Below are 13,857 nucleotides of genomic sequence, written 5' to 3' on the forward strand. Positions count from 1 at the left end.
CAATGTACAAGCAGAGAGTTACATTATCTACAGCACTACACAGGTTAAAGATAACACAGAAACACAGCAGCCCTGCCAGGAACCAGAGTCCCCAGGAGGGGCCCCCAACCACCCTTCCACCTCTTCACCTTAACCCAGAGTCTGCCTTACGTGCAAGGTGAGCTGGAAGCAGAAGGATTAGTTGGCTTATACAGATCCAAGCAGAGCAGCAGAAGCCCAGGGAGAAAACACAGCCACCACTCCAACAGACAGAAACTCTCTGTCTCGTCTACACTTGTGTCCTTGCTTTCATCCATCTCAGCCAGCTTATGAGCCATCACCACTGTTTCCTTTTCACAGCCTATCAGCTAATAACTCTCATTAGCATATCCCAATTAGCCTCAACCCATCACAACTGCTAATGAAAGGAAAAGATGCCTGATGCTCCAGAGCTGTGCTCGTTTGCCTGCAGTTGGCAAGGCAGCTTACAGGGGCACATTTGGCTTTTCACTCCTTCCCAACAGCAGTGAACTTTATTCCTGCTGACCACAGAGGTAATTGCTGTGTACAGAATAAAACTGATTGTTCCAAAAGTCTAGATCTGTTTTCTTGTTTCAAGCTTTTTTGCTGTTTATTTTTTTCTCTTCCAAGCCTACATCCAGATCTAGTTCCAATAAATACTTTCACAGAGAACGATTCTTTCTGTGTTGCTTGGGTAAAAGTACATACAAGTGAACAGCAGATCACTGCAAGCTAAGGGGAACTGAGCTCCTCTCTGGAATGGAAACAGGTATTCAGCCTCCTCGTGTGGAGAACTTCATTTTCATAGAGAAAGTTGCAGTCCTTTTTTGTTGCTTACAAGACCAGAGGAAAAAACTCCAACACTTAGGGAATTTTAGACCCCTTCATTTAAACCTGACTAACACTAAACCAGAATAATAAAAGGAACACAACTCAGACCTGCCATGATAAACCCCTGCAGCAAGCAAGCAACATGTCTCCAGCATGTACCAAACACCTACCCTTATGCTGCGATTCCTGGGCCAACCTCTGGCACAATGTGAGCAGTGGCAACTCGTGGGGTGCACACACTGACAAACACTACACGCAGAAGGGGCACTTCACACTGTGGGTGCTTATTTATGGTCTGTGGGTGGCGATACAATGTAAGATGCTCCAGCTCCCAGTCACCCATGCCAGCCCTCCCAAAGAGTTTCCTGCCTCTGCACTCCTGCTGACTCAGCTGCATTTCACTTTGGAGCTTGGTTTGCAAGGGTTTGTGCTCCCTAAAATTATATATATATGCACATATATATATCACTTTATCCTTACTAGAAAGCTAGGCACACTTAATCTGTGCAAGATGCTGGCAGGACAGATGTGACTAAGAGAAACCCCCAGCAGTGTCCTGAGCTGCCCATGGAAGGCACCTTCACCTGGCTCACCTCCTGCTACTGCCTCTGCCAGCAGGCCTGCATCTTGTCATTCTTTCCTGCTGCCTTCCTCCTTATGTTCCCAGCTTCATCTGTGGGGAGTCACACCAAGATGCTGCAAGTGTTTACACATCAACACAACAGAATGCTTTGGCCCTGTGCCAAATAATTTAACAACCTGTAATTGGAAATAGAACTGAGCCCTCTTAGGCATACGGACAAAGATGTGCCGGCAGAGGCACAGCAGCTGCACTCTGAGTAGATTCCTGTTTTGAAATCAAAACACAGCAGCATCCTAAGGCAAGTGGCAGCCTGGGGATGGCACTGGTTTTAAGAGCAGTCTTCAGTGGTCTTCTCCACAGATGGAAACAACATTGATACCTGTAGTTGCTAGTCTCTGCTAGTGCTGTCAGCTCCTTAGTAATGATGAGGTAGCAAAAATGTTGCTTGGCATGATGAGGAACAAGTCAACCTGCTCGATAGAAGGGAGGTTTTCCTTAAGGTAATAACCAGTGAAAGCGAAGTGGAATGGGTCTCAGCTACAGATTTACAGCACCCAAGAGTGCAAGTTTTGATCCTATGCTCGGATCAGAAAAGTGTAAAGCCAATCAGACAGCGTTTGAAGGGCTACATTCCACTGGGACGGTAGGGCAGCATCTGTCTTAACACTGTCCAGCTCACACCGACAGACGCAGCAGCAGCTGCTATCACAGATGCTCAGATGTCTTGTGCTTCTTTCACCTCCTGCACCAGCCCAAGCCCGCAGACACCTGCTTCTGACATCTTTTCTGAGCAGTCACTTCAGCTTTCTAACACCTAGAGAAATAAATTCCAAGCCACATTTTCCGTGCAGATGGAAGCATGGCACATGACACTGACGCTGTATGGAGCAGAGACAGAACACCGCTGTCCTGTTCCTTAACAATTACAGAGCACTGTACCAAAACCTGTCAGTTGTTGAGCTGTGTCAGTGAGGCATCAGCAGGCACAAGAGTGCAGGCAGACAGACAGCCATTCTGCTCCAGCTTGCCACCAGCTCAGCACACCAGCACCACACTGCCCTTTGCTATTGCACAGCTCAGCCTTCCCCTGCCACTCCAGATCTTTGTGTTCCACTTGGCCTCTCTGCAACTGCACTGGCAAGCTCCGTGTGCCTGTTACAGAACAGCAGCACTCGAGTGTGATGCAGCAACACATGTCCAAAACTGGAATGAGTTTTACTCCATCTAATCTCTAATTCCTGACATATCAGGTGCCAGGCTTTGGTGCAGCTCTTCTAGGTGCTCCCTGTGTTCCGTTCACCATGCTGCATTCGCTACCTACTCGACACATTCATGCACTGACCAAGGCTTGCAGAAGGCCAGGTTCAATAGGACAGACAGCACCTTGGTAAAGGGTGACTTCTGTTTGATGCCTGTCAGCAGTATGATGGAAACAGAGACACTGCTCACGCACCAGTAGAGCAGGCAGTCTCGCCAGACTGGGTAGATGACATATTTACACCAACGATGAGTGAGTATTGCCTGCCTCATCTAAATTAATGCTGAACAAAACAGGGAGCTAACCTGGGCAGAGATCTCTTCTGGGCAAGCAGATCATTCTCCTACTACATACTCACTTGCAGCTCATAATGAGTTGGGGGAGACACAAAGGAAACCATGAGATAAGCTCTAAAAATAGCATCCCCCTCTCCTGACAGCAAGAAGCGAGAGTCTCAGCGCCAGCAGTGGGCAAGCAGCACACACCAGCTCGCTTGGTGTCAGTCTCCCCAGAATGCTGGGCTACTGCCAGCTTTCTCAGGAAAGACTAGCAAAACATTGATGAAATGTAATCATCCTTTTCCCTGCATGAAGTGGAACCTGAGTCTCCGTGCTGACTGTTTCTGCACCCATCTCATGCCTGCTCGGCTGCAGAAGGCATTGGGAAATGGCATGTCGAGGATTTCCAAACTGAAGCCTATCTGAATTGGTAGGTGTCAACTGGAGTCCTACAGGCAGTGACAGTCAATAGCAGCCTGTTGCTAGCTAATTTTGCATCTGCCAGTGAAGCCTGGCACAGCCAGGCAGCCGTGTGTGAGGCCTGGAGCTCATTGTTTCAGCAGCAATAAAGGGAAGCTCATTATGACCACAATTAACATACTGGGCACTGCATCTGAAGGCATCGTCACACACAAGCCTGTACGCTGGCACCTTCAGAAGAAGCTGAGCTCCTGGCAGGGACGGTGAGGTTAGGACTAAGGGTGGGTGCCTCTGATATGCCACCAACCAGAGTAACTCACCTGAGTGACTTCTGCCATCTGTTGGTGATGACTGAAGAGAAACAAAGCACAGATGGACATTAGTCCCAGTTTGTGACTTTTTCTCCCTTGCCTGAACTCTTCTAAACTTCAGGGGGGGGTTGGGATTTGTCATTTTGGAGGAGTATATTCCCATTATAAGTCTGTGCTTATTCACTGGTGAAGTCCTGCGCCCTGCTGCTCTCTGTTGCCAGATCATGAGGGAAAATTTGGTTTATGAGGAAAATCTTATTTAATGTCGAGGTGACAGAACACTGGAACAGGCTGCCCAGAGAGCAGCCCTGCTCGAGCATGGTTCTGTGCAGCCTGGTCTAGGTGAACCTGATTCAGCAGAGGAACTGGCCTAGATGATCTCCAGAGGCCCCTTCCAACACCTGCCACTGTGATGCTGTGTGACCCTGTCCCATCACCCCTGCACACGATCAGTCTGCCTCCTGATCTCCCAACTACTGAAAGCAATAAACAATGACAGCAGCTTCAGCCTTAAGGCCAAGCAGCCTGCTTGTGAAAACTTCCAGCCTCTCTGTGAATCTGAAATTCTCTCTGCAGTTTATTGGGGCATAGATCATTCCAATTCCTTCTTCACACACACATTACCCACTGAATGGGATTTACAACAGCCAGCCTGCTCAGCAGGGAGACTCCTGAATTAGCCAAGAAAAACTACCACAGACCAAACACAGGCAAAAAAAACAAACCTAAATGGAAATATGCAAAGTGAAATCTTCTCTATCTTGAGTTCCTCTGTTGGGCTGAGATTCATATTCTGAAATGTTCTGCTGGACCAGACCAGGCAATCACTCTGATGTCAGGAAATCAGCTCAGTACTTTCTTTAAGATAGAAACAACTCCTCCAAGTGGTGCTACAATCACTTGCTGCTATTGACAATATTTGTAGTTTAAGTTAATAGTAAAACCAAGCCTATGAAAGGGAAAGCTCAGGCGTTTGTACCTGCTTGGGCCACTTACCAAGTGAAAGCCACGGGGACTGCCACTGTGTGCTGAACTCATGCTTGCAAGGAATTAATTGTGGGATCACTCTCACTGGACTGCAGTCCTCAGAGACTTCAACGCATCTAACAGATGAGTATCAATGCCTTGAAGCAGGATAAATGCTCAGATGCTCCTCTCAGCCCGGATGGAAGCATGCAGTGCGTTAGTCACCAGTGGGATGTGCCTAACAGCATCACCAGGGAAAGCGGGCACCTGGAGGGAGCGGGGTCCCTGTGCGCTGCTTCCTGGCACTCACAGGCTCACAGGATGTTAGGGGTTGGAAGGGACCCAAGGAGATCATCGAGTCCAACCGCCTGCCAGAACAGGACAATAGTATCTGACACAGATCACAGAGGAACACATCCAGACAGGCCTTGAGAGTCTTCATAGAAGGAGACCCCACAAGCTCCTTCACTCGGCCTCTGTTGCACTGCAGGAAGCTTCTTTGTAGCATCTCCTAAAGGAAATCATGAATATTCCTGGAAAACAGAGGAGCTGGAGCTCTCCTGATGAGGCTGTTAATACCTTGACTGCTTCCCAAGCTACTTACAGCCAGACCACGTTTCCTCCCAAGCCACAAACGCAATCAGGAAAGACAGACTGTGGAGAGGGAGCCACCCAGCCCTGACCCCCTGCCAGCAGACAGTAGCAGGCTGGGGATGTGACAGGCAGGAGCCTTCCCGAGCTCAGACTGAATCCCCTTTCCAAAGCACGCTGTAAGCGGAACGCCAGGTAAAGCCCAATGCAGCTGGCTCTCCTCCTCAGTGCAGCTAACTCCTGACATTTTAGATTGCCTTCCACCTCTGCTGAGCTGTGTGCAGCGAAAGGCCAGCTTAAGAAGCAGTACAGGCTCTATTGGCTTGTTATGCTTAATTCTGATTGGGTTACCTATACTGGCAATTTGTTAAATGCATCTCTAAGTTGCAGAGTTAAGTTAGTCAACTACTCATCTTCAACCAGTTCAAAGGCAGGACCATTTATGAACTGACTCACATATCAAATCACAGAATTTAGTATCAGTGAGCAGCTTCACTTGGACTGCATGGTAGTGGGAATTTCAGTGGGTTATGCCACATGTACGTCAGCAGCAGGTGCCAGCACACCACAATGTATCAACTACCAAGGCACCAACTGGCTGATTTTTCTATTTTAAATTGCTTTTCCATAGAGGTTTTCCTGGATTCAAACCTGTACTGACTTTCAAGAGCTGCTGTGTCATGCAGCCACTTCGTTGTACTGTTTGCGTTCAATAGGAAGTTAGTAAGATTTTCCCTTGAGTCCATCCCAGGGAGGCTGGATGAGGCATTTAGTGCTATGGGTTAGTTAATGAGAAGGGCTGGGTAATAGGCTGGACTCAAATGATCCTAGAGGTGTTTTCCAACCTAGCTAATTCTGTGATTCTGTGCAATGCCTTACGAACAGCTTCAAACAGACACTCTACGCCACTGAGACAATCCACACCAACACTGATCCTGAAGAGTGAAAACATCCAAACTGCCTGCACAATCTGGTTCAACACCCTGCACTTTCCACCCTGACCATGGCACAAGGAGCAATGCATTTGGGAGGCAGAAATTCCCCTTACTTGTTCTGACATTTGTGCTTCCATGAAATGCGGTCCCTTACCTTCTGCCAAGGCGCAGAGGAGGGCATCTTTGGGCAGCCATGGCTTCCATCTGCTAACATCATCTGTCTGTTCAAGAGTTTAGGAGCAGGAAGGTGGAACTTATGAATTCCAGACCACACTGTCCAGCTGAGCTGAACTGATGAAACAGAGAAATATGGCTAGGGGCCAGATTCTTATGCCTGAGGCATTCTACTGCTTGTGGCACTGATTCTTAGGCATATCGCTGATGTGCTTCTGCTGATGTAACTGCACTGACTTTAAAAAGTACTGCTAATCTCAAACTGCAGAGGGACACGTCCTCACCTACTACTCTTCAAGTAGCTTCTGTCCTCCTCTGGTGCTTTTCAAGCAGTGCAAACACACAGGAGTTAAATCACACAGTCCTGCTTAAGGTGTAATCCAGAGGTATAAGAAGAGTGACAGAATGCTTCCCTGTTACACTTCCTCAGTACCTCTGCAAATCCAGCCATGTGATGAGCTGCACTCATGCCGCTAACCAGCAGTAAAGCCTCCCCTTTCACATCTCTCACTGCCGTGGCTTAGCCAAATCATCCCTTCCTGTGATAAGGAACAGAGCTCAGTGCTCGTGGACAGCCACCTCACAACATCTTCCAGCGCAAGGAAAGGCTTTGCTGTGGAATAAAGAGTTAGAATTAAATACCTTAGAATTGGTGAAGAGTCTGATGGCTTAGCAGATAAATGTCAGTCTTCCCTCCTGGACTGTTAATTCTGGCTTTCCAGTGGCATTCCACATGGCTGCAGCCAGCAGCACAAGAGGGAGCTAAGCAGGCTTCTGTGAGCTCTTTCAATGTACAGTGTTATGAAACATAAGCAATAGTGCACTTCTAAGGCACGTCCTCCATCCTTCCTCTGCAGGAAGAGAGAGAAAACAGGAGTGGTTTCCTCATGGGGAGCCCCCTGGAGCTTCGTGTCAAAAAGGGTCTCTCCTTAACTCAGTGTGCTGTTGGGGTTTTTTCACATTTGAATCCTTGTGTTCGTCCTTTGGAGCTCTGAGTCCTTAGAGGATGTAGAAACAACCACATTGGACATGGATTTACAAAGTTGAAATAAAGTAAGACACTTCACAGGAAAAAATGTCTTGTGGCATTCCCATCATAACTCCTCACAAACAGTCTTGCTTGAGGTCTAATCAGGATCCTGGGAAGGCAGGATCAACCTCCAAAAGGCTAAGGTCATGACTGGGAGTCCCAAATGCACCCTCACATCAGACTGATGTATCTCTGGCAGGCTCCAGCCCAAGTCAGACACGGGCTGACCTACAGAAGCAACCCAGCTCACAGCAGCATTGCATGGGAGCCTCTTCCATTTCAGGAAGAAAGAAATGCACTGCTAACCCTTATGCAAATCTCTTACACCTCTTTGGCCAAAGTGAAGAATACAGCAGCAAAGGAGAACATAACAACATTTACTGTTAGACTCGACTCAGGGCTCCCAACCACCCTTCCACCTCCTTTCCACCCCTCTACCTTATCCCAGACTTTGCCCTATGTGCAAGGTGAGTTTGGAGGATCAGCCAGGGGTTAGAAAGCAGAAGGATTATTCACACAGACAGCAGGTTAGGGAGAAAAGTGCAAGCAGCCAGAGACACACAGCAACTGTGTTAGCTATGTTCTTGTTTCTATCCATCTCTGCAGGCCCATGAGTGCAGCAGACATCACCACCGTTTCTTGTTCACAGCCTATCATTAATTCTTCTCACCAAAATATAGCTTCAAACTAGCATGTCCTGTAAGGCACAAAGAACAGCAAGACAAAGTGTTCTTTTCCCTTAATCAAGCCTTCAGATGTTGATGTATTTTTCGTTTAAGAATTGCTGAGCTTTGCAAAGCTTTAACCTGCAATGTCCAAAGCCTGGCCACAGGTTAGTGCTATCTCCTGGTGGCAATAGGACAGGAGTGATATCTGAATTGTATAGTGAGAGCACTGCCACTGTCTCGCCCTTTTTCCCAGGCCCAACATACACCTTAGGCACAGAATTCTCTTCAGACTCCTGAACTACATCAGTCCTTACACGTATTGGAAGATGAAGTCCCACAACAGGAACACAGAGCAAAGGAATCTGCATGTATATTACTTGAAAACCATTTTAGCTTGACCTTTCGCAGAGAACAGTTTAAAGGCTGAGTTCTCTGGCTGTGAACGCAAAGGTTAATAGTCTTTATTGAGTGTTGCTGATAGCACCCAAGAAAACCATAATGGTTTCTTGGGGGGATGTAAGCAGAGGAGAAGAAAGCAGGTTTTGCTTTAAAACACAAACCCCTCTGAATTCACAGTAAAATGTCCATGTCCCTAGCAAAGGCATGAATAAATGAGGTGGACTTTCATAACCATATGTTGAGTGCTCCAGAGTACTACATTTCTCATTACAGAATGACTAACTTAACACAGAAATATAAACACCTACTCAGCCCCATCAGAAGTCCTCCCACAGCAGCCCAAGAGCTTCTCAGGCTCCTTTTTAGGGAAAAACAAAAAAGAACTAAAAAATATTTACAGAATTCCTCTGGGTGTTAGCTCTCCTCTTAATTTAAACAGTGCAGCGATTTACACGCTGAGATCACAACAGTGCTGAATTTGTCTCGTTTGACCTTCTTGCTTGAGGTTTTTTATCCAGTATTTCACTGGCTACAGAGGTGGCATTAGAAGAGTATTACTGCAGAACCTCATACGTGACCACCTGTCATGGTAGTGCTAAGTTAGTGGGTTTATATCACCAGGAAATGTAAAGCTGCAAACAGACTGTAACTACTCACTCCTGAACCAAGTAAAGAAGATCAGCTGATGTTCACCAGGTGGTCTGAAAACAGTGTGCAGTGTTTAGCATTTCTGAATATTAAGTGATACTCTCAAGACACTTCAACAGGTTATTGCAAATAGCATCTTGGCTTTGTAATGAAAAACTCACACTCCTCAGGCTGCAAGTGGATTTCCCAGACGTTTTTTGGTTCCCCCATGCTAATAACCTCCCTGTTATCACATGTTCCGTTCCAAACCAACGCTCCTCCAAGAAAGCAGCAGAAAGCTTTACAGACTACAAGGAGTAAAACCTCCCCCTATCTGAGATACACACACATTGTAGTTACTAAACAAACATCAGAGGAAATCGGGCCCCATGCACATTACGGACATCGCATGTCAAAGGGCTGGCAAAGTGTGAAGGACAGAATCTGCAATCACCTGTCCCCTGACAAGGAAAATCACAAATCAGCAGCAGCGCAGAAAACACAAAGGCTTTCTCGCTCCTCTTTGCAAACCAAACTCAGCCAATTCCAAGCAATTAAACACAAATGCCTCAACATAATGTTTGAATACATTAAATGCAAACTGGGTAAGTTAATTCATCCCATTTTATGTGTGTGTACCAATTACAAAGCCCTATCAAAAACACAGCACTCGTAGAGCACTGTAGTTCAAAGCATATTCAAAGTGTTATCTAACACAAAGTGCTTCACAACACTAAACCCAAGGCTGCAGAATTCTTTAGTCTGCAGTTTCAGTCCTACTCCTGTAACACAAAAACCCCACAGGCTTGTGAATTAAGAAGTCAGAGGAAAGTTCTTGCATGTATCTGAGAAAGGGGATGAGACAGATCAAAGGAAAACCAGGACAGCTCCAGCTCCCTGGCAGAGCACTCCCTGTTTCCAGTACTGCCCTCTTCCACAAGGAACTCGTGCACAGACTAGTAAGGAGTACAGCCACCCTCACCGGCAGGATACGTCTTCAGCTTGCCACCCTTCAAAACGTATATTCATTACGCCTCACTGTATCTATCGTTTATATATTCCAGGACCCATTTCACCCAGTGCAGCAAACAGCACACAAAGCTGTATTTGCTGACCCACTTAAAAGCATAAGATAGTGCATAGTATGTATTCCCACTATCATCATTACACAGCACCGCTCCATCGCGCTTGACTCGCAGTATTGGTGGCAAAATTAACGCTCTTTTTTATGCTCACTGACATATGTTTGTCAGAATGGAGGAAGCTTACTGTCGTGAAAGACACTGCCAGCCTGTTTGCAAAATCCCTGGCAACTTCTGCTACGCCATCCTGCTACCGTATGTGGCATTTCTCATACGAGCCCTCCGTGCAATGGGATGTGGGACAGCTCAGGTCCTACAGCTGCCTGCTAACTGCGCGTCCCTGTGGTCTGCTAAGGCACTCTGCTGGCCCAGTGGGGACGAACGGAGCACTGATATGACCTTACCTCTTCTGAGGCTAGGGAGAAATTGATGAAAGCTTTTCCTTGCTTTTAGAGTAGCGTGGAGCTGCTTTTTATCGCGCTCAGTTACATACGGCAAGGTCACCAGCTGGGCGGCTCGCACTGCGGGAAGGTCTCACGCCGCTGGTGCAGCCTGCACGGCCGCTTGGCACCAACAGTCCCGCTCAGGCGAGGGTCCGCCGCGGCCAGTTGCGGCGGGCCGGGGGCCAAGGCCGGGCCCGTACCACCCCCTGCCGGCGGCCGGGGCGGAGCGGCCACAGCCAGCCTGCCACGCCGGGCGGCAGCCTGCCAGCCTTCGGGAGCACCACGCATCGACAGGACACCTGCGAGCGCTAGGGGAAGCATCGTGCCCAGCGGCCTGTCCCAGACCGCTGCCCAGCTCCCGAGAGCGGCTCGGAGACGCCTCTCTCTAAGCTCCTCTCAAGAGAAGGATGAAGGTGCTGATGCTTCCGAGCAGTGCCACTCGCAGCTCTGCTGCGTTGCTCAAGGTCGCTCAGCTGCGCACGCTGCAGCATCCGCTGTAAATGCAGCGCAGGTGCCCGCGGGATTCAGAGTCCTTTCCCTTTCGCCAGCCCTGCGCCCGGGGCCCCGCCGCAGCCCTGCCGCGGGCCCTGCCTGTCCTCTGAGGGCAAGCCCTGCTGAGCGCGGGCCCCTTTTGGCACGAACATGTTTGCTTTAGAGAGTCTCTTAAAACAATCCGTTGGAGTAAACTTCTCTCCTTCTCCTTAACTGGAAGACTCGGGTCCCTTCCTTCCCGCACCAGCTGTCTCCCGTGAATCCCGCCCAGGCTCAGCAGCGAGAGGACTCCCCGGCTCGGGCCGGCAGCGGCAGTGCCGCGCAGCGCTCGGCTCAGCGGCCCAAGCACGCAGCGGTTCCGATGCCTCTTCGGCCCTACTCTCCAGGGCGCTGCTACAGCTCTGCCCTGCTTCTCCCTAGGGATTGACAGCAACTGCGAGCAAGACCGAGGTGTGAATCTGTCGATTCACTGCTGCCTTGCAGACAACTATGCTCATGTATTTGCCGACCTGACTTGTCAAAGAACACAGGGCAGCACTTCTATGCTCACCGGTGTCCCTCCCCGGCGCACAGCCCTTTCCAGCCGCGGGGTTGCCGGCGCCCTCAGTGAGTGTCCCGGGGAGGGCTGAGTGTGCGGTAGGGGTGGAAGGCTGTCCTCCGCATCCTCTCCCATCGCTTCCCTAGCCGCGCAGCGACGCCTTCGCACCTCGGCGGAAAGCCGTCTGTCCCCCGCCCCTCCGGCTCCTGCTCGGGCGGCCCCGCGGCACTCTCGCCATGCTTCTCCTCCCCACTATCGCTGCCTGCCTGGACCCACCTTCGAGGTGAAGGCATTCATTATGTAGTTGCTGTTGTCATTATGATTATTGTTGTTGTTATTATGATTCCTGACGTTACCGTCGTTGCTATCATCTCTGTGGTTACCGTAACCATTACTGGAGCCCATTTCGCCCCAGGGCTGGTGTCTGGCAGCGGGTGTGGGCAGTGTCTCCAACTCCGCAAAGGAGCATGCTCAGCGCTCTCGGGCATGCTCCTTCGGAGGGAAGAGAGCCAGAGCTGAGCCGGGGGGGGTGGGAAATCCTCACACTCGCGCCGTCCTAATGCGAAGTTTTATTGTTCAAGCAGCACCGGAGCCGGGGGCCGATCTGGCGCCGGCTACTCCTCATCCCGCCGCTGCTTTTTCGGCTTGGGAAGGGGACTGGGGCACCTCGCCGAGGGTGAGTGAGTAAGGATGAGGAGGATGTCCCCCCTCGCTCCCGGTGGTGAGGGAGAGAGGAGGAAGACGAAGAGGAGATGGCCAAGCGAGAAGGGCTTCAGAGTCAACTTCTGCCGGGAAACCCGCAGGTTCGCAGCCGCCTCCTTCCAGGGCGAGATTGCTGCTGCCCCCAGTGTTGAAGCAAGGCCGAGAGCACAGGGGCAGCACCATCACCATCATCACTACCACCACCATTATTGTTATTATTGTTATTATTATTAGTGCTATTACGACGGTGCTCGCGGCTGCGGGGTAGAGGGGCTGGGGGGCGCAAGCCGCTCAGCTGCCTTCCAGCTCTTCGCCTGCCCGGCTCCGGGAGCCCCGCGCACCGCACCGCGCACCCCCTCCCCCGCGGCCAGGCAGCGGGGACAGGACGAGGTCCAAACCCATATCATAAGGACATCACCCGGCGGGTCGCCTACCTTGAGCTCCTCTGCTTCCAGGTTTGCTGATCTGGCCATGCAGAGAAACTGAGCGGAGGGGAAAGTAGGGAAGTTGTGCCAAAAAATAACACAAATAAATAAAGCGGCGCCGGCGGGGAAAGAAGAGGGGGAGGGAGGGATCTAGTCTCTTAGCTTCCACCCTAAACTCAGCGTCGTCCTCCAAACCCTGGCAGCTTCCCTCAGTCTCATTCTCCAGAATCACGCCTCCGTCGGTTTAAGTAAATAAATGAAATGGATGGATAAATAAATAACGGACTGAAACAAATAAAATTCACTTAAGAAAAAAAATATAACTCCCTCGAGGATTAAAGCGACAGGTGATCCTTCCCTGGTGAAAGATCTCCGTCTTCTGGAAATGAGGAGAAGGGGGGAAAATCCACTCAGTTTAAAAAAATTTTTTTTTCCTCTGCAATAAGCTCCGAAGCCGGCGAATCACAGCAGCCGGAGAAAAAACCCTGCTTCCCTGGACAGCATCATGCAGCAAATACCCAGCCAGTGTGTTCAAAGCGAAGAGGACAGTCTGTGGTGAAAGCCGCTCTTCGCCATGCCTGCTCTGGGAGCTAATTTAGCACCCTGGGAGCACAAGACATTAGCGACGAACAATGTTGTTATCGCTGGCGAGATAACAAAATCCCCCAAGTCCTGCATAGACCCGGGAACTGTTCGGCAGTTACTCTCTCAATAGCAGCATTAAAAAGCCGCCAAGAACAACCCGAAACCCGAAGATTAGAAAGTCTGTAGGGGGTGGTCTCCTGTGAAGGTTATGCCACGCGAGTTGGTAGGAAAGCAGGAGGTGGATCCTTCGCAGAGGAAAGGAAGCAGAGGCAGCGCTGTGCCCCGCCGCGCTGCTGTCCGTCACCGCCAGGTGCCTGCCTTCCCTCGGCGCGGGGCTTCCTCCGGCCCTCCCGAGGCTCCGCTCGCTGCCCGCGCCGCGCGGCCCCGGCTCTTAACGCCCTCGGCCGCCGCGCCGCCAGCGCCGCCCCGCCGCGGCCCGAGGGGCGGGCACGGCCCCCACCCGCGCCCCCTGCGCGCCGCCCGGCCCCCGCCACCCGCGCCGAAAGGCTCCTGCCGCTA

General features: G+C 50.3%; 1 protein-coding gene across 5 annotated transcripts in view; it reads right to left on the reverse strand.

Annotated features, from left to right (window-relative positions):
• Positions 1-13,776, reverse strand: part of SGCZ (sarcoglycan zeta) — a 165,021-nt gene extending 151,245 nt beyond the window's left edge. For 4 of the 5 annotated variants that reach the window (XM_064149351.1, XM_064149354.1, XM_064149340.1 and 1 more), the window contains exon 1: positions 12,763-13,776. In XM_064149351.1, coding sequence (XP_064005421.1) covers positions 12,763-12,801 — 39 coding nt within the window. In that variant the 5' untranslated portion in view covers positions 12,802-13,776. The remainder of the gene's footprint in view (positions 1-12,762) is intronic. The other variant, XM_064149345.1, reaches the window with a different exon arrangement.
• Positions 13,777-13,857: the final 81 nt, after the last annotated feature.

Source organism: Pogoniulus pusillus, chromosome 9 (genome assembly GCF_015220805.1).
Source record: "Pogoniulus pusillus isolate bPogPus1 chromosome 9, bPogPus1.pri, whole genome shotgun sequence".
Taxonomy (NCBI): domain Eukaryota; kingdom Metazoa; phylum Chordata; class Aves; order Piciformes; family Lybiidae; genus Pogoniulus; species Pogoniulus pusillus.